At 59.8% G+C, this 23059-nt stretch overlaps 1 protein-coding gene across 1 annotated transcript in view; it reads left to right on the top strand.

The window, feature by feature from the left end:
• Positions 1-1665: 1665 nt before the first annotated feature.
• Positions 1666-23059, top strand: part of KCNAB1 (potassium voltage-gated channel subfamily A regulatory beta subunit 1) — a 31858-nt gene continuing 10464 nt past the window's right edge. The window contains exons 1-8 of the mRNA XM_068954931.1: positions 1666-2934; positions 13162-13205; positions 16506-16543; positions 18970-19049; positions 19578-19622; positions 20003-20047; positions 21173-21216; positions 22410-22496. Coding sequence (XP_068811032.1) covers positions 2714-2934; positions 13162-13205; positions 16506-16543; positions 18970-19049; positions 19578-19622; positions 20003-20047; positions 21173-21216; positions 22410-22496 — 604 coding nt within the window. The 5' untranslated portion in view covers positions 1666-2713. The remainder of the gene's footprint in view (positions 2935-13161; positions 13206-16505; positions 16544-18969; positions 19050-19577; positions 19623-20002; positions 20048-21172; positions 21217-22409; positions 22497-23059) is intronic.

Raw genomic sequence — 23059 nt, 5'->3', positions numbered from 1 at the left:
TGTGCCGCCGAAAGGAAGATGTGCCATGTGGTGGTTGGCACTGGTGACCAAGGGTCACCTAGCTAGGCTCACCCATTGCTCTGTAAGGGTGGCATTTCATGATTTAAAACCATATTATTCTAACCTTTCAGACTAAAAAGGATTATACCGTTCAGGGGAATGAAAGAAATCCTGTATTTAAAAAAAATTTCATTGGTGGAGTCTGCAGCCCCTCTGGGGCTAAGCGGCTTGAGCTAATACGCTCTGTGGGACGTGCCAGCGCAGTCCGCAACTCCCCTTCCCTTGCCCTCCCCAGTCCTCGCCTTGAACCTCGGAGATGCGGGCACGGGGACTGGAGATGTCACCAGGACGCCTGCGCATGGCCGCGCGACCAGGACAGGCTGCGGCCGCCTGGGCAGCTCAGCCCGCTGATCGCCATGCCAATTCTCTAAACGCTTACAAGGTGAGACGTAAAAATATGGCTCTCTGAAACATCCGTGTGCAGATGTCTTTTTTCCCCCTCTGAGAAAGGTTTCTCTGGAGGTTGATATTTGTTGATACGGGGCCCATGTTAAGCTTGAAATACTGTTCCAGTGACACTTTACAAGTCTAAATCAGATTCTCCAGTGTGTAAAGTTTAAAGTGCTAAATTTTAATCTTCTTAGTTTAACATGTGACCTTTTACCAGAACAGCCAGGGCTGGTTGTTCTCACTGTGTGCTCCAAGCACTGGCTCATCTCCACATCTTGGTGACTATACGTCCCATAAAGAAATGGGACCTAAGCCAAAAAAAGTCTAGAGAGGTTCATCTCCGCATCTGTGGCCGGATCAGCTCCGGAAGGTTTACCGAAGTTAGCTTTTCAGGGAGGATGATCCTCTTACCTTTTGCTAAGGTGGTTTTGAGATGTCCATGTGTTTCCTTTCCACCCCCCCGCAGTTGTGCCAAGGGCTGAAGCGATAGCCGGTGTGGTGAGGCTCGAACCGGGAGACGGGCCTTCGGCGGCTGGGCGGAGAGAGGGCAAAAGTGAAAAATGATTTTTTTCCAAGCAGGGCTTATGAGGCTGACAACCTCATACTAAATTGTTCATCTCAAATTTCAGTAGCCTTTGGTCTAAAAGTAGTCTTATGAGTAGTGGTTGTGTTTCCTGCCCTCGGATGCTGTCGGGAGGGCGGGGAGGAGGCGCCGCGGGCGTCTGTGCCAGCGACCTGCAGAGCTGTGCTTTTGGGTAGCGTACTTCTCTGCGTATTTAGCGAGTCGTGTTTATTTGTGATCGATAATACTGACATTGATTATGTGTCTAGTGACTATCTCAGCGCTCAGTGTCGTATCTCAGACCGAGACTTGCGGAAGCCGGTTATTAGTTTGGAGACTTGTGGCCCGTGGAGTCCACCCTGCCTTGGGCTCCGTGCGGCTCCTGGTGGACGCCTGCCCCAGCCTCATACGAGGGGACCTGACCATGGGATTTCTTTTTTAGGTCTACCACGTGATTAACTATGCCTCCATAGAAACCATCTTTAGAAAAAGACCCTACAGTGGCTTCGCTCGGTCCTGCGCTCCTCGGGGCGGCGCGGCGGCTGCCCCGCGCGGCGTTCCCGCGCCGTCGCCCGCACCGGCACGCGTCTCCTGCTGCCCACCGCCTCCTTCCCCCCGCGGCGGGTTCCCGCCGCGACCCTCCGGCGGGCCTCGGGGCTGGTCGGGGACGGCCCGCGGCCGCCCGCCGCGGGGAGGGCTCGCTCGGCGGCCGGCGATGCTGGGGAGAAAGCGGTTAACCCCGGCGCTGCCGCCGGTGCGGGGCTCGCCGCCGACGCCGCTGGGCGCCAGAAGCGAGGGATTAACGTGTTAATTCACTGGCGTGCTGTAGCAGCGTGCTTTTTCCTCCCCCTCCTCCTCCTCCTCCTCTTCCTCCTCCCCCTTTTTTTTTTTTAAAAAAAACGTAATTAGCCCATTTTAACAGCAAATTGTTCCCTCGCTATGAGAGCTCCTCTTTTTGCCGAGCGATGCTGGCAATTATTTTTGCAGGCGGGAGCGGCTTAAAGTGCCTGTCTTTGTAGCGCGCACAAAGGGAGAAGCAGCCCTCCGCCTGCTCTCGGCCAGGAGCCGGCCAGGCTGCGGGCGCCGCTGCAGAGCCGCCGCCGCCGCCGCCGCTTCGCCCTCGCCGGCCCGGAGCCCCGAGCCTGCCACAGGCGGCCCCGCGAGATGCAGCAGGCTGGTGCGGCTGGCAAAGACTAGGGGGGGCGTTTCAGAGGCTCGCTGGCGACCAGCCGTTCGCTCCGCTCCAGAGCTTGCCTGCTCAGCGTTTCGCGGTCCGGAGGGCGTGCAAGGCGCATCTTGCAGCATGCCTGCGTTGATTTAACGCCGGCGAGCAGAAGCAAGCCTGCATCGGGGCGGAGTGGCTGCTGCTGCTGCTCGCCGGGAACCATGAAGGCACCGCTCCGTGTTTCTGAAAGCCCCTGACGAGATGGAGGCTTTTGCCTGAGCAGCAGGAAACGTTGCAAGGGAAGGTCCGCCGCGCGCTCGCCCCGTCGCTCTGGCAAGTTGCGGGCTCCTCTCTGCTTGCATCGCAGGGACGTAGCTCCGTGCTCCCCTGCCTCGCGCCGGGGACCGCCGCCGCCTGCGCTACCTCGGGGTGCAGGTTGGAGGAGTTCTTCGGCGGCGCCTGGGACCGAGGCTCGAGCCGGCAGCCCGCTGCTCGGAGGCTGGCCAGGTGCGACTCGGGCTGCGCACGAGGGCGCGATGCAAGTGTCCATCGCGTGCACGGAGCACAACCTGAAGAGTCGAAATGGTGAGGACCGGCTCATCAGCAAGCAGACCAGCGCGACCCCCAACGTGGTGAGCGCCGCCCGGGCCAAGTTCCGGACGGTGGCGATCATCGCCCGCAGCTTGGGAACCTTCACCCCCCAGCACCACATCTCCTTAAAAGAGTCCACCGCAAAGCAAACGGGCATGAAATACAGGTATGGTCCCGGCAGCCCTGGTGTGCTGCGTTGCAGCGCGGTCGCTCGCTTACTTGGGGGCGGGCAGGACTCTCCTCTCTGCATGAGTCTGATTTTAGGAGGAGAGAGCTACTAAGGTTATTAGCGGATATTTACACCTATGCAGAAGTGAATGGCACTCGGGCACGAATGGTTTTGCAGGCGTGTGTATCATTTCGTACAGAAAGCGTTTTCCTGTATAGGCTTCTAAGCAGCAGCGGTGAATTTTGGAAGAGTGACGTTTAGATGGTTTCCGCCGGCTGCGTGAGCTAGCGTGTGTTAGCGTTGCGGTGCGGAGCAATCAGTCAGCGGAGCAGGTGCCAAGCCGGACGGGAAAGTTCATTTGCAGCGCGTTGTGCGGCGCGGGCAGACGCGTCCGCCGGAGGCGCCACGCCGTCGTGAGGACCAGGCTTTCACCCGCTTCACTAGAGAAGAAGGAGCTGCAGGACCGATGGCAAACGCAACGCCGGCGCCGGGTCCGGCTGCGTGCTCGCGAAACGCCTGACGCGTCCGGACGGCTCTCTACTTCCCTTGGCCTGGAGCCGAGGAGCGAAGCGCGGGGCTGCCCGCTCAGCCCGAGCTGCGCCCGGCGGCATGCCCGGCCCGGCCTCGGCCCGCCGTCCTGCTGGAAAGGGACCGCGCGCCGCCCGCCGCCACCCGCGGGTGCTCGCGCCTGGGTTGGCGTGGGGGGGCGGCCGGCGGGCGCCCCGGGGGGGCCGTGAGCCTGCTGCGGCCCGAGGAACTGCCGGCCCCGCTTCGCTAGCTGAAGACGTGGCCGCTGGCCAATCTAATCCCGTGGATCCAGCGAGTGTAAGACGCTGAGTCGCCGAGCAAAACCGGGCCTTGCCAGCCCCTGAGCGCTGGCGGGGGGGAGGAGGAGGAGGAGGAGGAAGAGCAGGAGGAGGAAGAGGAAGAGCAGGAGGAGGAGGAGGAGGAAGAGCAGGAGGAGGAGGAAGAGCAGGAGGAGGAGGAGAAGGAGGAGGAGGGGTAGGAGGAGGAGGAAGAGGAAGAACAGGAGGAGAAGGAGGAGGAAGAGCAGGAGGAGGAAGAGCAGGAGGAGGAGGAAGAGCAGGAGGAGGAGGAGAAGGAAGAGCAGGAGGAGAAGGAGGAAGCACAGGAGGACAAGGAAGAGCAGGAGGAGGAGGAGGAAGAGCAGGAGGAGGAGGAAGAGCAGGAGGAGAAGAAGGAAGCACAGGAGGACAAGGAAGAGCAGGAGGAGGAAGAGCAGGAGGAGGAGGAGGAGAAGGAAGAGCAGGAGAAGGAAGAGGAAGAAGAGCAGGAGGAGGAGGAGGAGTAAGAGCAGGAGGAGGAAGAGCAGGAGGAGGAGGAGGGGTAGGAGGAGGAGGAAGAGGAAGAACAGGAGGAGGAGGAAGAGCAGGAGGAGGAGGAGAAGGAAGAGCAGGAGGAGAAGGAGGAAGCACAGGAGGACAAGGAAGAGCAGGAGGAGGAGGAGGAAGAGCAGGAGGAGGAGGAGGAGGAAGAGGAAGAGCAGGAGGAGAAGGAGGAAGCACAGGAGGACAAGGAAGAGCAGGAGGAGGAGGAAGAGCAGGAAGACGAAGAGCAGGAGCAGGAGGAGGAAGAGGAGGAGGAGGAGGAAGAGGAGGAGGAGGAGGAAGAGCAGGAGGAGCAGGAGGAGGAGGAGGAAGAGCAGGAGGAGGAGGAGGAGGAAGAGCAGGAAGACGAAGAGCAGGAGCAGGAGGAGGAGGCGGCGGCGGCGGCCCCCCCGGGCACGTTGCAGGCAGCCGCGGCGGCGAGGGCCGCTGCCCGCGGAGCCCGGCGCCTGGCGGCGCTGCGGAGCCCCGGGGACCCCCCGTCACCGCCGGCGGAGGGCGTGGGGAGCCGGGGGCGCGCGGGGCCCGTCCGAGCCGGCAGCTTTGCCGGAGCGCCCAGAGCGGGCGGTCCGCGACGTTAGCTTGGAAAGAGAAGGCGCCGAAGGTTTGGGCCTTCAGCGGGGCAGAGGCGAGAGCGGGTGTTTCGCCCGCGCTGGGGGACCTGTGCCTCTGTCGCTGCGCTCCGCTGCAGGCAGGCGGTGCCGCAAAGTCACCTCCCATGCTTGGCCCTTCACGCCTCGTTCAAGTTGTTGCTGCGGTTGTGAGCAGCTTGAAGCGCTTTGCATGCCAACGGCACCGTTGCTTTGGTATAAAGTTACATCTTAGTTCAGCAGCTCTCCAAATCAGGTTGATTTTTATCGTTCACAGTCTGATCTTCATTTTATTGCTCTGAACTAAGGCTAATCCGGGGAGCAGAACGGGCTTTACACTGAAATCACGACGCGTTTCCCCCCGGGGCTGCAGCTTACAACGAACAGAGAGCAGGGAGGAACGAGTCCAAGAGGGAAATCAAGGAATCAGTGGAACAAACAAAATCCGTGCGGGTCTGTGCCGCTGTCAAATCCCGGCCGGCGCCCCGCCACCGGAGGTGGGACGTCCCCGTGCCCGCGGCGGGCCGGGGTTTTCCAGCGAGCGGGCGCCGGGCTGCTGCACAGGGCGCAGGGTTTTTTTGGGGGAAGTTGGGGCGGGTTTGGTTGTTTCTTTTTTTTTTTTTTTTTGGCTGCGGCTCTGGAGCAAGCAGCACGGCCGCGCGGCGCGGGAAAGCGCTGCCGGCCGCCCGGCCGTCCCTTCTCTTTCCGCCCCAGGTGCCCCCAGGGACCGACAACCCCCCGAGTCAACTGCAGCTGATTCATTAAACCTGATTTTTTTTAGCGAAAACGGTCCGGCTGGCAGGGCGAAACCTGCGCTGCCGCCGGGGTGCTGCCGCGGGCCACGCTCCTCCCGAGCCAGCCGGCGGCGCCACCGCAGCAGCTTCGCTCTTCCTGAACCGCGCGCTGCGCTGGCCTTTTCTTATTTTTTTTCCCCATTTAGAAACCTCACGGCAACGTTAACCCAATGCTTAAACGGATGGAAGAAAGGCTGCAACGCAGGACCGCCGCTAGTTTCATTACCAGCGAGGCGCGTGGCGTTTTAAGGAGCGTTATTTTAGCACGGCTGCTCCGACAAGGCGCCGCGGGAGCGTCGCGCGCGGCAGCTCTGGTTTGCGCCGGGCGTTGGGCGCCAGCTGCGGAGGGCGTTTGTTCGGAGGCTCGTGCCCAGTTCGGCGAAGGCAAAAGGCTCTGCCGGCGGCGTCAGAGGCGAGCGCCGCGGCGGGAGGCGGGCAGCGGCGCCGAAAGCGGGTCGCTGGGGCCTTCGGGCGGCGGGAGCGCAAGCGCGTTTTGCTGCAAAAGGAGCAAATTCGAGGACGTGGCCCGAGCGCCCGGGAGCTGCAGTTCGTGTCCCCGGCCCCCCAGCGTGACCTGCGGGGGGGACGGGGACGGGGACCGGGCTGGCATGGCCGCTGGCACGCACGCTCCCGCTGGCATCGCGGCGGCTCCTGCCCGGCCCTTTCCCCTCTGACTGCATTTTAATGCGTCATCGATGACTTTTAGAAGCCCAAAAAAAAAAAAAAGCAGTGAGCTGAAATCCCGGGAATTTCAGCCGAAACGACCACCTACGCAGCCGGCGGCCCCGTGAGTAATGGAGATGAGGTGGAAAACGTGGAGGGAGCCCAGAAAGGGGGGGAGATGCCAGCAGGCACCTGCCCTCCCCGCCGCCCACCTCCTGGCTCCGCTGCTGCTGCCTTTAACCCATCAATACTTGCCTGTGTTGCCTCTTTGGCGCTATGCCACCACCGGCTTTTTGGGTTATTATTTTATATCGCCGACCCAGTGCAGAGAGCAAAAGCGCAGGGCCTCGCCGCCCGGGTCATCTGCCGGCGCTATTCCTCCGGCCACGACTGAGGGGAAGCGAAAGCCGTGTTAAGTTGGAGTGATCTCCTCTTATCTGTCTAAAACTGATTTAAATTTTCAAATAGCTTGAAAAGAAGTACTGTTCCTCACCAAGCTGCCGCAGACACAAATGAGTCAATCAAAGGCAATTTTATTTCTGCAGCGTCTTAGGTAGAGGCGATTAGGGAGCAAGCAGTAGGCAATTGCCGCAGAGCAGCAAGCCCTCTCCCCAAACGCAAGCACAACAAACCCCTTTGACCGTGAGATTAAACACTGAGGAAAGCTGAGAACGCGTGTGCTCAAACCGGAAAACCATTGCTCGCTTCAAGCTCGCTCACGAAGCTGTTGGGAAAGCTGGGCTGGCCCAGCGCCTTCTGCAGCCCCTCGGGCTGGGGCAACGCGTATTGGATTAAGGCAAGATTGTTTGCAGGACTTTGGTTAATAATCGTGTTTCTTGCCTTCTGGCGACTAAAGTTTTAAACTCCATTCCATGATAAACTATTTTCTAGGTAGAATAGGGTGCTCACTTGAAATGAGATTAGGAGAATAGATCAGTAGTGGACCCGGTGGATGATGGAGCTCATCGATTTTTGCAGAATTACAGCAGCAGGAAGCAGAGGAGAGCGAGCGCTGTTTCTCTCGGCCCGTAATTAAAGCTCGCCAAGGGTACGCAGGTATCCAGACCCGCGCACAGCCCTTCGTGACTTCAGCTTCTTTCTGCACAAGCAAATAGTTTAAAAACGTATAAAACAGTGCAATGCTGAGATTCAGCGTCACTGCAATTATTGCTAATGCGTGGCTGCAATTCAATGGAACGTGCTGTGCGAGTTGCGAATTATTTTGTGCACAAAACGGGAGACAGAAACCATTTCTCTTTCCCTCCCTTTTCGCCCACACCGCTTAGAGGCAGCCTTCACCTCATCAGGGCTTGTTAGAGGGGCAGCTCCTAATTTTCTAGGGTCTGCAGCTCTTACGGAGCTGATGAGGCAAAATTAGAAATACCGTTAAAAGCAAGGCACCACCGAAGGCAATTACAGAAGAGCATTGACATGTCCGTGCTGCCTCTCCTTGAGGTCGCAGCACCACTGAGTTGCCATCGGGACTGTCACGGCCCGGTGAAGCACGGCGCGTAGGACCGACGGCGCGGTCTCAACCTGTAAGAGGTGCTGCGGACCGCGCAGTGCGGCAGCCTTCGTTCTCCCCCGGGAAGACGGGCGCCAAGGGACCCGCCCGGGGTCGGCAGCTCGCGCCGGCCCCGAGCCGCGGGCTGTACCTGTGAAACACCCCAACTCCCGGAGCGAGATGTTATCCCAACCTTTAAACGTGACTGCGGCAGCAGCAGCAGGGCGCACGCAGTCGTAAACGGCTTCTCGAGCAGCCCTCAGCAGATCCCAGCTTGCTGCGGTATTTCCAAACACGCTGCTTCAGAAGAGGAGCGTGGCCGCAAAGAGTGCTCTCGGGGCAACACAAAAACCAGCGAGCATCTCCGCGGCGCTGCGCGATGGTCTGCTGATATCGCTAAAGGCAGGTGAGGGCACGTCTGGTGAGCCGCAGGCGTATCAGAGCTGCCTGCTCACCTGCCTACCGGTGTCCTCTCAACAGCCCAGCTCTTTGCTATGGGAAACAGGAGCCAAAGGCGTAGCGCGGGGACGGTTTTAGCGCGCGATAAATTGCCGCTTGGCTCCGGACGGGTTGTTCCGGCTAGCGAACGTACCAGCGCGTCGGAGGCGGCAGCGGCAGGGCGCCCCGAGAGGAGAGTCACGGCGGAGAACAAGCCTCCCAGCACCAGCGTTATCATCCGCGCGCAGCCGGAGCGCTTCTCTGCGGCGTCGCCTGGGGAGTTGTCCACTCGCAGCCGAGCGCCCGAGGAAGCAAGGCGGCTGGAAGCCCGCCCGGCGCGGCGGCGGGGCTCGGAGCCCGCGGCAGCCAGGCCGGGCTAGGAGCCGCGGCTCGCAAAGCCCCCGGCCCGCCGGAGGCCGCCTGGCCCCGTCGCGCCAGCGTTAGCGGGGAGTTTTGTGGTGCTCCCAGCGCTCGGAGAGCTGGGCTGTGCAAACGCCTCTCTCTTTCCTCACCCTTAGAAACTTAGACTAGGTTTCCTTAGTCCTAGACTTTCCTTAGTCGCCAGGTGCCCCAAAACCTCGTCAGCTCTGCTCGGGCTGGTCGGGTCTCACAGGTGCCCTAACCGGTCATCAGCGACAAACGAGCAAGCGCTTATATGCCGGGCAGGGAGGCAGCACCGGCTTCTCCGTCGCGCCTGGGCGCGCGGCGCCGGCGCCCACGGTGAGAGCAGCCGCGCTGGCGCGCGTCCCGCGCGGGGAGGAGATGGGCGGCCGCGCTGGAGGCGGAAGCAGCCTGGACCGCAAGGCTTTTGCGAGGCGCCAAGGGAAGCGCCCGGGCCGGGAGGAGCGAACAGCGTGGGCCCGGGGCCGCGTGCTGCTCTTCCCTGTCCCGAAAGCCTGGGGGGAAGGACGCAGGATGTCCTGCGACGCGGGAGGTCGGTTTGAAATGCTCTTTCTTTTTGTCAGCCTCCGGTTGCTGCTTGAAACAGCCTGTTTTTTAGGGATCCAATTACACATTTTATCCATTTTCTGTGCAAAAAGGAACCGTTCTTAAGCAATAATGGGGATGTTTCTAAGCAACGTTGTTTTCCCACGGAAAGCTTCAGAAATGGTGACTTGTTTTTTGGTAGCAACAAGCCAAACCGCCTGCCTGCAGCCCATGAGCGGTGGGGGGACCTTGTCGGGGGTTTCCCAACCCCGCTTGGTCAGGAGGGTCAGTCGCCGCCGGTTCGGCCAGCTACAGGCTCTTCCGCCCCTTCCTCCGCGCTAGGATTAATTAAAAATGAGTGATGACTATCACTTGCCGCCCCGTGCCGCGAGAGACGCGTCCCGTCCCTGCCATGCGGCAGGAGCTGCTGCCCACCCGCGCTCTCTGCCCGCTCCCCCCCGTTTCTGGTCCCGCAGGACGCTGCCAGCTGCGAAAAGCCCCCGGGCTGGCCCAAAGCAACGTGCCCCCCCGATGTCCCGCGGGGCTGGGCCCCGGGGCGCAGGCCGAGCCCCGTCCCCGCTGCTCCTGGCCACGTCCGTCTTGCAAAAAGGGGGCCTGGCCGTGGCCCGCTGCTGCGATGCAAACTCGCCCGTCGCTTGCCTGCCCTCGACGACCCCTGAAGGAAAGCCCCACCGCCGCTCGGGGAGGCCCGCCGGCCCCGGGTAACTAAACGGGTTGCTAAAAAAGAAAGCCAGCAAGTAGAGGAGAACGTCCCAGGTGACGCGCGCGTCCCCTTTCGCCTCGTCTGCAGGCGCTGCAGCCCCCAGGCGGCCAGCGGGGCACGCAGGTGCCCTTTCCCTCCTGCACCCTGCCCGAGCAGCAGGTAAACGGGTTTAGAGCCGCTACCGCGGCACAGTGAAGGTTTTCTCGCTTTTTGTTGCCAAATCCTCGTCTTGATTTTAAACCTTAGGTTTTCATCTTTTTAGCCAAAATTAGCATTTGTTTCAGATGTAATCCAATCTTCCCACGCGACGAAGCAAAACCCTCCGGGAAGGGCTGTCGGACTCCTTTGCTCCCGCGGCCCTTGGGGAGGGGAAGGGAAGCCCCCGTAAGGGTGCTTTCCGGGGCGCCTGGCGGCAGCCTGCCTCCCGGGCGCCTCCTGCAGCTCGGCCCGCCCTTCCCGTGGGACGCGTGACGCGCGGCTGTCCTCCGGGAGCGCTTTGGGCCGGATGGCAATACTTCCCGACCTCGGTCATCCTGAGGACACGCGGGCTCGGTGCACGGGCAGCAGGCGGGCGGCTTTGGGGTGCCTCTCTCTCTCTACGTATAACTATAGAAGGGAGCGGTTAGTAGCGCTTTGGAGGAGGCCGTGGCAGGGCTGGTGGGCAGGGGCCGGGCTGCGGCGCGGGGCGCTCCCGTCGCTCCAGCCCCGGGGCCGCGGTCGCCGCTCCGTCCGTCCGTCCGCCCCCTCGCGTCGGGGGCGGCTCTTCAGCGCTTTGCTGAGCGCCTCGGCGCCCGCTCTGCTCCGGCAGGCGGGAGCCGCGGGGGCCGGCGCCCCTTCGCCCGCTCCGGGAGGCGGAAATTAACGTCGCCTCGGCGCACAAAACGCTTTTACTGCTTCTCTGCTTAGAAACAAACCATTTATGTCACTTGGTGATTTTGCAGCTTCTGGGTTTTTTTTTTTCTTCCCCTGCTTGGCTTGATTTTTCGGGGGTGGAGGAGAGCCAAGTCTCCAGCACTTTTTGCTATTTCGGGCAAGTTATTGATCTGATCTAGGAGCAGTAATCCCATCAGCGGCTTAGCGCTCTTAAACGGCCCGAGGGCCGCGCTCGGCCAGGAGCCGCCGCAGCGCCCGGCGCCCTCCCTTGCTTCGCAGCTGCGCTCACCTCGGGCTAAGTAGAGCGTGCGGTTTGGCGAAGGGATCGCGCAGACGGAGGGCTGAGCACCGCCGGCAGAGCTGCTGCCTGCCGGGCCCGCTCCCTTCCCAGGCTGTTCTCACCCGCGCGCGCCAAGGACGCGGGGTCCGCCTCCCGCGCCTCGCAGCTGCGGAGGGGCAGGGGTTTTAGGATTTCCCATGCGGTCAGGAGAAAACATGGGGTGCCGGCGACGAATCTGGTGCCCGCGCCGCCGGTTCCCACGCCCGCGCCGCCAGTTCCCATTCCCGCGCCGGTTCCCGTGCCGGTTCCCGCGCCCGCGCCGCCAGTTCCCATTCCCGTGCCGGTTCCCGCGCCGGTTCCTGTGCCGGTTCCCACGCCCACGCCGCCGGTTCCCATTCCCGTGCCAGTTCCCGCGCCGGTTCCTGTGCCGGTTCCCGCGCCCACGCCGCCGGTTCCCATTCCCGTGCCGGTTCCCGTGCCGGTTCCCGTGCTGGTTCCCGCGCCCACGCCGCCAGTTCCCATTCCCGCGCCGGTTCCCGTGCCGGTTCCCGCGCCCGCGGCGCCGGTTCCCGCGCCGGTTCCCCCGGCCGCTGGCGCGCGGGCGAAGGCTCCGCCGCCGCAGGGCCGCTCCTGGGCGAGCAGCAACCCGGCGCTGCCGTCGTGACGCTTCCCCGGGAGCGATCTCACCCACCCGGTGATTATAAACACCAGCTTCACCTTGCAAATCTGCTGTGACGGTGAGTAAGGAGATGTTGGCTGCAGCAGTCAAATTGTGGTTTTTGGCTACGCTTTTGCCCGGCTCTCAAAGTGCCCTTTCCTCGGGGGGCGGCAGCGGCCCGGGCCGGGAGCGAGCTCCGCGCGCCGGGGTTCCCGCTGCGCTTTTGCCGTGCCTTGCGCACAAGCGCCCTCCCTAACCCCCTTACTGCTTTGAGCCCCGTTTCAAAGCTGATCATGTACAAAGTAATTTGCCTCATTTTTCATACAAGGAGAAATAATTTTGAGTTTGATTTCTGATATAACAGATACCTTTTCGCTTGCTGCAGAGCTGGTACTGAATTAATCTTGCAGGAAGGGTGTTGCACTAAAAAGCCTTGGCGGTTTCAGCGTTGGCGCTTTATTATCAGCCCAACGTTTTCGCCGCTCCCACGCGTGCTGAGCGCGTAGCGAGGCCAGCTCCGGACGTGTGAGCGGAGCGTCTCGGTCCCGCTCCGGGGGGGGGCCAGGACCTGCGCGGAGCCGGGAGCAGCTCCGGCCGGCCGGGCGCCCCGCAGCGAGGCCGCCAGCCGCTTGCGCGCCGCGTGGGCGCGCGTGCCCCTAGCTCCTTTAGCGCACCTGCAGGTAACCGGGTTTGCCAAGGTTTGCGGCGCCCCTGCGTTAACCAACGTGCCCGGACGCCTCGGGGATGGTCTCGGAACGAGAAGGATCCTGCGCTTGGCGGCTTGGGCCCGCCGTCCGAAGCGGGCGAGGTGGCTGCAGACCTCTTCCGGGGGGCTTTCTGCAGGAGCACCTCGATCCGCCGAAGCGAAGGCGGGAGTTTGGCGCGGGTAAGCCGGGGTTTGGGCTGGAGCTGCCCGACTGCATGAGGGATTTCTGGTAGCTTTCGGCACGTTTGCACGGATCCCGCTGTAATTTAGAGGTCGCAGCCGGAGGGTGCAGCTGGAAGGGTGTTTTGCGCCGCAGCAGCGTTAAGCCGGGGCCGGGGTTTGAGGAGGAGGCGGTCCGGCCGGGGTGGCACCGCCGCCACGGCGGGCGCGCGGCCACAGCAGCGGGCCGGGCCGGGAGCACCGCGAAGCCGCGGCCGGTGGTGGCGGGGCGCCCTCCAGCTCGAGAGCCGCGGCTGGGGGGCTGTTTCGTGCCGAACAACGAGACGAGCGACCGAGCGAGGCGCAAAACCATCGCGGTACGTCCACTGCCGAAGCAGGGGCTCCGTTCCTCCGCCAGCGCGGGCGAGAACGTACCCGCCGCCCGGGGCACCGAAACCAGACGGGTGATCTGGCCAGCGGCTTCCTGCTGGGCTGTTAAAGCTGTGTGTCCCTGCAGGGCTTCGTAATTAATTTCTAAATGTTTTCTTTTTTTTCTTTCCAGAAACCTTGGAAAATCTGGACTGCGCGTTTCATGCTTAGGCCTCGGTGAGTAACCCGCCCGCCCCGGTTCACCAGCCCCGAATTTGGGCCCCGACCGGCTGCCTCCACATCTGCGTTGCTCCCAAAGCAAGGAAGGCTCTGCTCTTTTTTTCTTTCCCTTTCTCTTCTTTTTTGCATGCCTACGTGCGCCCGTGCGGTGGCCAGCGCGGTAGCGGCAGGTGTGGCTCCCGCGCACGCTCCCCGAAGTGCTCCCCGCCAGCACCGGGCTCTGGGCCGGGAGGGCGCCCGGGGGCTCTGCTAGTGCCCCAAGCTCCCCTCGCGCCAGTCGGCCCGCTCGTGCGAGGGATGCTCCGGAAAAATACGGTGTGAAATACGGGGCAGGAGGGCGGGCGGGCTCGCGGGAAAGGGGCTCTCAGAGCTGCGGCGTGCTTTGAGCGCGGTCAAAAATAGAGCGCAGTGTGGAAGCGGTTCTTGAATCCCATACTACAAGTCATAAAAATAAGGCCTTTTCTGGCAAGAAGAGCTCTTCTGCTGAAAATAGATCCCGGGCTTTTAGAGGAGTTGTCTTGTCATCTGTTGCAGGGATTTTTTTCCCCCCCCCCCGTCCTTACGGTTTCGCCAAGAGCAAACGCTGCTGGGGAGGAGAAGCGAGGGGGAGGAAGCCGCGGCACGGCGAAACGGCTGGCGGCTCGGGCGCGCGGGGCTGCAGCGGCACCGCAGGCCCGGCCGGCCGGGAATCACGGAGCGGGGCAGCCCCGCGCGGCCCGCCAGCGGTGCCCCGCCGCCCGCGCTCGGAGGCGAGGGAATAAGCGCGCTAGCTCGTGCGCGGCGCGTTGCTCGCTGCCGGTCGCTCAGCAGCGGGAAATGCGTTCAGTGAGTGCGTAAGGTTGGAGGCACCCGCTAGCAACGCAGCGCCCAAGTGAGGGCGTTTGGGGAAGAAGTGCCGGAGTTTGTCCGTCCGCGGCCGTCCCTTTCGGGCCCTTTTGGCCCCCGACCCATCGCTGCGCGAGCCGGTCCTCCTGCGCCAAGAGCCGGCGTCTCAGGATGAAGGGGTTTGGGAGAGCCCCCTCCAGGGCCCTGGAGGGAGGAGGTCTCGCTTCCCTCGCAGGTTGCCTGTTGCCCTTTAGGAGATGTTGGGACGCCCTCCAAGAAGGTGATCAGCACAGACGCCGAGGAAACGATCAGCTGGATGAAACCAGCCGTCCTAAACCCAAAATTCAATATGAAAAAGCGCGAAAGAAACCTTACAGAACGAGCGGTTTCTACAGGCGCAGACGTGCTCTCCTACTGCTCTGCCGTAGGAGCACAGTGAAATTTAACTGCAGAGTTTCCCGAGCAGAAAGAAGCCTGCTTTTTCTCTTGAACCTAGCTTGCCTTGCTCTGGGGAAAAGTTTGTGTGAACTTGTCATCTTAAAAAAGAGGAAAAGCCCTGCCGTGCCTCAGCTGGCCGCTGGGATGCAACGAGGGGATGTCGGCGCGGGGGGGCGAGCGGGGACAACCCTGGGCCGCGGGGCTGCCTTCGCTCGTGGGGAAAGCGAGCAAGGGTAGCTGCAAGAGTCTCCTTCCCCCCCCCCACTCTCCAAAATAAATCCTGTTTAATAAATCCGAGGGATCCTGCTTTGGGATCCCTCGTTTCACCCGCGGCGCTGCTGCAGTCGCCCGTGTTGTGTCCCATGGGCGAGAGACAGCTCTTGACCTTCACGTGGGTCCAGCAGAGCATCGACGCGTCCCTGCCGCATCTAATGCTTTACAGTTTATCCGGCCTAGCCAAAACTCACCTCTTCCGTTTCTTCCTTGTTCTGGCTTTTCCCCCTGTGTAATTGCAAACGCTCCCCGAGATCCCAGCCCCGACCACGGAGCTGCCAGTGAAAGGTGCGGCCACGGTCTCGCTCCTGCAGTTCCCGAGTTGCTTGGAGCCCCGTTCGGTGAGCAGGGGCAGGTTACGTGCAGAGCCCAAGGTCCACTTCTGCACGCGTTTACTGCCTGTGTGTAAAGAGCCCAAGTGCCCGGCGGGGGCGCGGGGCGGCGCTGCCCGCTCCCGGCTCAGCCCCTCTCTGCAGACACCTTGGGTGAGGAGGCTTCATCCACCGAGCGCTCGGCTGCTTCAGTACGTTCTGCGTTGCTCAGTAGGGGCAAATTGTGTGTCAGAAGTTCATAGCTCTCTAAATTCAGAAGAGGGTATGTTATCCGCAATACGTATAAATAACTCCTTGCTTGGAGGTATAAATAATTCCTTTTCTTCCTACCTGTGCTTGGGACTGCGCTGCATATTTAAGCCAAAACATCACTTTGGGATAAACAGTCTCAACATGTTTTTCAGTAGAAAAGCCTTTTTAACGTATTCCTATAGAAATAACGCTTCTGAGGCTTTAACATGGAAATCAGTTTTCATCCTTTTTTTTTTCCCCCCCACCTACATAAAGAAGCTTCATGATAAAACGAAATCCGTTTTCATTCTTATCTTTAGCGCTCTGGGACAGGAGCGTTTCCCAGGCAGGACGCGAGAAGGGCCCTCTCCGCCGGGCCTCGCACAAAGGACAGGAGAAAAGTCACGTTTTCTTTCATTTTTTGGTGGGGATCTAAACGGCAGGGAAGCAGCAGCTTGTCGGGGAAGGCACAGGCTGTCGGAGGCAAACGCAGCGATTACCGCTGCCCTCCCCGCTGCCGCCCAAGGGATTGAACCTCGGGATTAAAGATGGCAGGAAAATTGCAAATACCTCCGGGGATATTTATAAAGATATTAATTTTTTTCGCGGACGCCGTTGGCGGGTTGCTTCCCCCAGCGCGGCGGAGGCGGGCGCCAGGGTCGCTGGCAGGGCAGAGCGCAGGACCCGCGCTCGTGGGATGAGACCCTTTTTTTTTTTTTGAATATAATTTCAGCAGCATTACCTGCAGTAACTTTTTGCAGATGAAAAATGTATGGCTTTTCCAGAACTGTAAGAAATATTGATGTTCTACAGGAAATCGGTAATTTCACTTTACGTATATAGTAAGCACATGGCTTCAGAAATGACTTCATTCCTACTCCAAGATAAGAAAACTGATGTATAGAAAAAAGTCAGGGTAATCTTTTTTTTTCTTTTTGAGAAAAAGAGAGCAAGATTATTTCCAACAGATCAATTTTTTTACCCAGAGACTGATCCAAGCTGTTCAGCTGTTTCGGGCACCAGCAGTTGGCACAGTCTTTGCTCTCCGATTCCCACTCAAGACTCCACCTTCATGATGTCTATGAGAAATGAGTTAGTGACTAGTTTTCATGCGAAGAGGTGGTAGCAGTGATGCACCTACTGCCCCAGGGGCCTTGGGGCGGCAACCGCGCAGTAACCCCTGTTTCGCTCTCTGCAGGGACGTGGGTCACGTTCGGAGGGCAGATCTCGGACGAGGTAAGTGCTGTTTGGCTGCAGTGCGATGCGCAAAGTGGAACTCATGTGCGTGATTTTTGCAGCAAATCATAGCTGCTGAAATACCAGGAGGCTATTTCGGTAACAGGAAATGGCAGAGGATTAGTGTGCGAAGGGATGCAAAGTTTGAGCTTCTGCTGCAAAAAAATCTTAATGATTATGACATTTGCAGAGATCAGCTTTAATAAAAACATCTCTTCCCCTAAACTGATCTGCTATTCATTGGCGTTTGGGATGATCTTTTCATGTTTATCATTGACAGTCGTACAGCTCCTGGAGCCAAAACTGGAACCTGCTATTTTTGCATAATGTATGTAAGCGGCTGCAGTCATAAACACAGGCACAGCGGCCTCTTCCAAAGAGCGGGCTGGTGATGTTGGTTTTTTTCAGGATAAGATGAAACAAATGAAAAATGTGCTTGGGTTTTTTACTCACTCTTGCCCGTAACAGATGGCTCTTAATCTCTGTTAATATTCCTTCAGAAGTGCTGCACAACACGTGGGTTTTACTAAGTGTCAGGTACATTGTGAATGTTATTCACCCTCCCCCCAAAAAAGTCTTCCAGCAGCCTTGCTTATAGTATTATGACATAAAATCCAAAAATAACTTTTTCCGGAGGAGAAGCACAGGATTTTGATTTCAGAGGGTTTTGATTTTGAAGTCATTTGATCTTTGTTATTTCTTCTGCTCTCCGTGGATCACTGAGCCGCGTTTATTTCTGGTTTTTTAGTGTTCTAGGTTGCAGCAAAAGGACTTGTTCCACTTACAGATTTGGTTTAATGGCTCTCTAGCTCTCCTCGGTTAAAAGAAGTCACTCCAAAATGCTAACAAATGGAAAAAGCAGGCTGAGCACAGCCCTGTCCTTGCCGGGCGCCGGCCCCCAGCGGGCGCTTTGTCCCCTCTGGATGCAAAGTCCCCTTTGGTCAGCACTGGGGCGCCCATAGATTTTAATGGGAATTGAAGGAGATAACCTTCAGCTGCTGAAATATGCTGTAAAGGCTGCTGGAGAATTACAGAAAAGCCTGCCAGGTAGCCAAAAAAAAAAAAAGATCTTAGCATGGTAATGTCCTTTCTGTATTAAATCCCATAGATTTACAGAGTAATTTCTGTAACCCTATTAAATTTTTGGCTGCTTTGCTATTAGAAAGCAGAGGACTTTCCTATGAGAGGAGATTAATTTCCCCCGAGACGCGTTGGAGGGGAGTTTCTGCAAGTCGGTGTTTGGGCCGGCTCAGGGCAGTGCCCGGCCGCGCTGGCGCCCGCGGGGCTCGTTGGCCGGGGCCGCGGGCTGCCGCTCCGTGGCGCTGCCCGGGTTCTGCTTTTCTGTCTTGTGTTTTCTTCAGAAGTGGGTTAGAAGGCTGTTTTGACAGGTTTGAGCTTCCTTTTAAGGAAAAAACACCCAGGCTGAGGACAGAGGATTTCTGGATGCTCCTGCCACTTTCTAACAACAATTTTATAAGACATAAATTTCTTCTGTTTTGGGGCTGTGGGGCATAATTTATGTTCTCTCAGAGGGGAAAAAGGAGAAACGTATGCTGAAGTAAGGCAGGTGTTAATGCATTCGAGGCTGCCTTTAAATCCAATTCATCCATGCTGGGATGAGGGCTGGTGGGCAGAGTCAGAGCTGAGATTTCCACGTCCGAGTTGTGGGTTTTGGTTGACCTAAAGCATGTTTGGGATGGATATGCACTTTTGGATGACCCATGTGTATTTTGATTGACCAGAAGCATGCTTGGGATGGATGTGAGCTTCTGGATGACCCCGGTACACTTTGGTGGGCTAGAAGTGCTCTTGGGGTGGATGTGAGCTTCTGGATGACCCAAGTACACTTTGGTGGGCCAGAAGTGCTCTTGGGGTGGATGTGAGCTTCTGGATGACCCAAGTAGGCTTTGGTGGGCTAGAAGTGCTCTTGGGGTGGATGTGAGCTTCTGGATGACCCAAGTAGGCTTTGGTGGACCAGAAGTGCTCTTGGGGTGGATGTGAGCTTCTGGATGACCCAAGTAGGCTTTGGTGGGCTAGAAGTGCTCTTGGGATGGATGTGAGCTTCTGGATGACCCAAGTAGGCTTTGGTGGGCCAGAAGTGCTCTTGGGGTGGATGTGAGCTTCTGGATGACCCAAGTATGCTTTGGTGGACCAGAAGTGCTCTTGGGGTGGATGTGAGCTTCTGGATGACCCAAGTAGGCTTTGGTGGGCTAGAAGTGCTCTTGGGGTGGATGTGAGCTTCTGGATGACCCAAGTAGGCTTTGGTGGACCAGAAGTGCTCTTGGGGTGAATGTGAGCTTCTGGATGATCCAAGTACGCTTTGGTGGACTGAAAGTGTGCTGACAGCTCCTCGCAGCCCAGTGTCTGATCAGCCTTGTGGCGCTGGAGCCACTGGCAGCGTCACCTCTCCTATCTGCTTCTCACAGGTCGCCGAGCAGCTGATGACGATCGCCTACGAGAGCGGCGTGAACCTTTTCGACACGGCCGAGGTGTACGCGGCTGGCAAGTGAGCACCCGCCGTCGATGGGGCCCCGTGCCCGCGGGGCGCTGCCTTGGGGCCGCCGTCCTTCGCGGCGAACCTCGGCCCCGCCGGGGGGGATGTGGGGCCCTCCCGCGGGTTTGGCTGCGTGGTTTCGGTTGCCGTCACTCCCTGTTGTGCACAGTTGCATCCCGCCAGCGAGGCAGAGAGGCACGTCTCTGCCCTCGGAGCGCGGGAAAGGGGCGCGCGCTGCCCCGGAAATACCCGTCCGGTGAGGGCGAGCTGCCCGCAGAGCCGGGGCTCAGCCCCAGTTTGTAATGCCGATATTGTTTGCAGCCACTGCGCTTCTGGCCCCGGGTTTTATAATGATGAGGGGCAAAAAAAAGCCCATTAATGCGGCGCGCGGGGCGGGAGAGGCCCCGGCGGGGCGAAGGCGAGCGGGCGGCGGGGTCGGCGTCGAGGGGCCGGGCGGGAACGAAGGGGCTCGGCCCTTTCCCCTCGCCCAGCTGAGCTGGGTTTTGGTTTGGTGTTGTTTCCTCCTCTCCTTCTGCGCAGGGCTGAGGTGATCCTGGGCAACATCCTCAAGAAGAAGGGCTGGAGGTAGGGCCGGCCGGGGCAGCGCGGGCCGGGTTGGCGTCTCGCCGTCCCGCAGCTCGGCTGGCGGCGTCCAGCCGCCGGGTCTGCGCGGTTTTGCCCCGGGTGCCTCCCGCCGCGCCGGTGTTGGGTGCCGCCTGGGCAACCCTTGCGGGAAACCGGCGCGTTTTGGTGTCGGGAGGGGAGATGGCCGTGGCCTCGGGTTAATGGCTCGGGAGACGGAGGACCCCCCCCCCCACAGGGGACAACCGTGCGTTTTCTGTTCATCGCCTAACTTGAAGCGGCCTCAGCTGGCGCCCGTCCCCCGCGGTTGCGCCTGACCTCGACGCGGCCGGAGAATTAGACTTTTTCCAAGCAATATAATACTTCTCCTTTCCCGTCTGCAGGAGGTCCAGCCTGGTCATAACAACCAAACTGTACTGGGGCGGAAAGTAAGTGCTGTGACCGGGCGTACTGGTTCCCGCCGGCGCGTGGTTTTACCCTTTCACAGCCGCGTAACCCGGTTTAAAACCGCGGCGGCGCTGTGGCGGTCGGTTCCCCTTTCCCCGTTTTGGCCCCGGGTGCCCTAGGACAGGGGCGCCGGAGGGAGCGGCGGCGGCAGCCTCCGGGGGAGCAAGCAGCCGGGTGCTGCTCCGGCAAACCCCTCCGGCCCAGGGCCTTCTGTAAGGCGAGGTTAAAAACAGCCGTCTGGCCCGCGGCTCCGGTGGGCGACCGTTCCCGGACCGAAAAGCCTCTTGTGGTTGCAGCAGCGCTGGGGTGGGTTCAAGAAGAGTTGTCCCGCGGTTGTAAGGGCAGAGCACCCGCCGCGGTCGGAGCGCCTCCCTAAAGGCTGCAGAGAGCTTTCTCCAGTTTCGCTTTTAAAATAGCGTCTCATAGCCGTGTGCGTGGGTTTTTTTTTTCTTTTTTCTTTTTTTTTTTTTTTTTTTTGCCCCAGAACAAAATAGTGCTTTTCAGATCTCTCGGAACGAGCAGTAAAAAAGCAAAACCGAAGGGCATTCCTGCTTTGCGAGCCATCGTCCGGGAGGGCTTCATCAGAGCTTTTGTGCAAATGGATGAAATGATTTCCCCCCCCCCCCCATTTCACTCAAGTTATTTACGCTGGTTTGAAGCCGAGAGATGCACCACCGTTTTGTGCTTCTCCAGCAGAGCCTGACTATAAGTAAGGCGCTGCCACCCGTCTTAGTGCTGTGGATTTATAGTATCCGTCTCGCTTTCCTGTGTCATCATCGCCTTGCGGCAGGTTCAAAGTCTGGGGGATATGTCAGAAACGCGTACGAAATTAAAGGGCCCCGAAGGAAAAGGATGAAGTCGGGCGCTGCGCGTAAAGCCGGTTTGCGCAGGAAAGGCGGGCGACGGCGGGCTGGGTGCCGTCCCTCGCCGGCCGGCCGCGGTCGGGGCAGGCGCGACGTCGGACGCTTTGGGGGGGGCGAAACCTTTGCAGCGCCTTTGCGAGCGTGCGTTTTTTTTGGGGGGTGGAAAGCTGCCCGTGGCTGTTGCTGCGCGATCGGGCGAGGGGGGGCTTAACCCCCTTCCCCCCCCCCCTTTTCCCTTTGCAGGGCCGAGACGGAAAGAGGCCTCTCCCGAAAGCACATCATCGAAGGTAGGTGCCTCGGGGCGCTGTGGCCGTGCCAGCGCCCCCCCAGCCCCGCTCCTGGCCGCTATTCCCACGAATGTCGCCTATTTGGCCCAGCGGCCGCTTCCCGCGCCCGGTTCCCCATCGCTGCCGCGGGGGGGGGGTTGCACCGTCCCAAATTGTGTGTGGTTTTTTTTGTTTTCCTCCTTTTTAACACGTCCTTTCAGCTCGCTCTTCGCGCCCAGCCCCGTTTCCTCCTGAATTATGCTGCTGCCTGGTGCGCGGCCGTGTTGCCCCGCGCGGCTGCACCCATCCAGCTCTTGGGGTCTAGCAGGCGTGCACCTCGTCCTCCTTCGGACTCGCACGCTGTTGGCTTTTCACACCTACGGACCTGCCTATGTGGGTATGAGCCGCTCTGCAGGGGCCCCCAGGACAACGCTGTGGTTGGAAATCCAGAGAAACAACACCCGCCTTAAATAACTGCCATAATGAAAAATGATTTTCCTTTCATTTCTTTTTTTTTTTTTTTGTGCTGTACGCACCGGAGATGTTGAGTCTTCTCTTTGATTTATGCGATAAACCCTAATTGCTCGCGGCGATCACCGCTTGCGCTAACGGGGCCGGCGCGCCTGTACGCCTTCGGGCGCGTGATGCCCGCCCCGCGTCCGGTGAGCGCTGGAGGAAGCGGCGGGCAGGGTTTCGGGGGGCTGGCGTCCGCCCGAGACCCGGGGCTGGCCGCTGCGGGCTGCCGAGGGACCCGCTTCCCTTTCGCGCTGCCCCCGCCACGTTCCAGGAGATTACAGAAAAACACTGGCAGCAGCTGGCCTAACGTCATAGAAAAACGTGGCAAACAATGCAAACGGCAGCGTTAGCTATTTTCCCTAGAAACGCTCCAAACATTTCCATAGAAACATTTCGCAGAAAGCGACTGCTTTGCGTCCCCGAATTCAGGGAGCGTTTTCAAGCCGCTCTCTTCCGGCTCGCCCTTCGCCAGCGCTCGTCAGCCCGCTTTGTTCCCGGGCGAGTCCGCTGGGAGGGCGCTAGGCAGAATGACGTGTCCTGGGTGTGCGCGGGTGTGCGCGGGCGGGTGTGCGCGGGCGGGCGGCTGTGCAACACCACGAGCGGCGGGGGGTTCGGCAGCCCTGGGCCGCCCTGCGCCGAAGCCGGCTCTGGCCGCCGCCGACCGCCCCGGTTTTCCCTCTCCTCTTGGCCCTTTGCAGGTTTGAAGGCTTCGCTCCAGAGGCTGCAGCTGGAGTACGTGGACGTCGTCTTCGCAAACCGGCCCGACAGCAACACCCCCATGGAAGGTCAGCCGCAGCCTCGAGTAAAGGTTTAGTGCCGCTGAGCCGGGCCTACGGGCTCATGCCTACGCGGGTGGAAAACGAAAAACAATTTTTAATGAAGTATTCAGGCGGGGCAGCTTAGGTATGCAACACCTCCTTCACGATATCCCGGGGGCCTATATATTTACACTTAAATGGAAGGAATTCGTATCTTTTAAAAGGAAATTGAAGGTTTTCTATACATCCCCGGGTGGCTTTAATGTAGTTCGTTGCTTTATTTCCTCCTCCTGATGCGTTCAGATAGCTCCGAAATGAATTTGCGTCTGAATTTGGAGCAGGGCTGCTGGGCGGCAGCTGAAGGCTGTCCGTCCGTCCGTCCGTCCGTCCGTCCCCACGGCGGCACCGGGAGCTTCCCGCGGCGGCGCCGTTAAGGGCGGCGGGAGGTCGCGCCGGGGCGCGAGCGCGGGTTGGGGCGGCCGGCGGTCCGTGCCGGCTACCTGGAGATCCTCCTGGGCATGTTTCTGGGCTGGCGCCCCGTCGAACGAGGAGCTGCTGGCGTTTCCGCCGTCTCCACGCGGCGGCTGACG

This window comes from Struthio camelus, chromosome 9 (assembly GCF_040807025.1).
Source record: "Struthio camelus isolate bStrCam1 chromosome 9, bStrCam1.hap1, whole genome shotgun sequence".
NCBI classification, from domain to species: domain Eukaryota; kingdom Metazoa; phylum Chordata; class Aves; order Struthioniformes; family Struthionidae; genus Struthio; species Struthio camelus.
The sequence above is the reverse complement of the archived record's forward strand: the minus strand, read 5'-3'. Positions and strand labels throughout refer to the sequence as shown.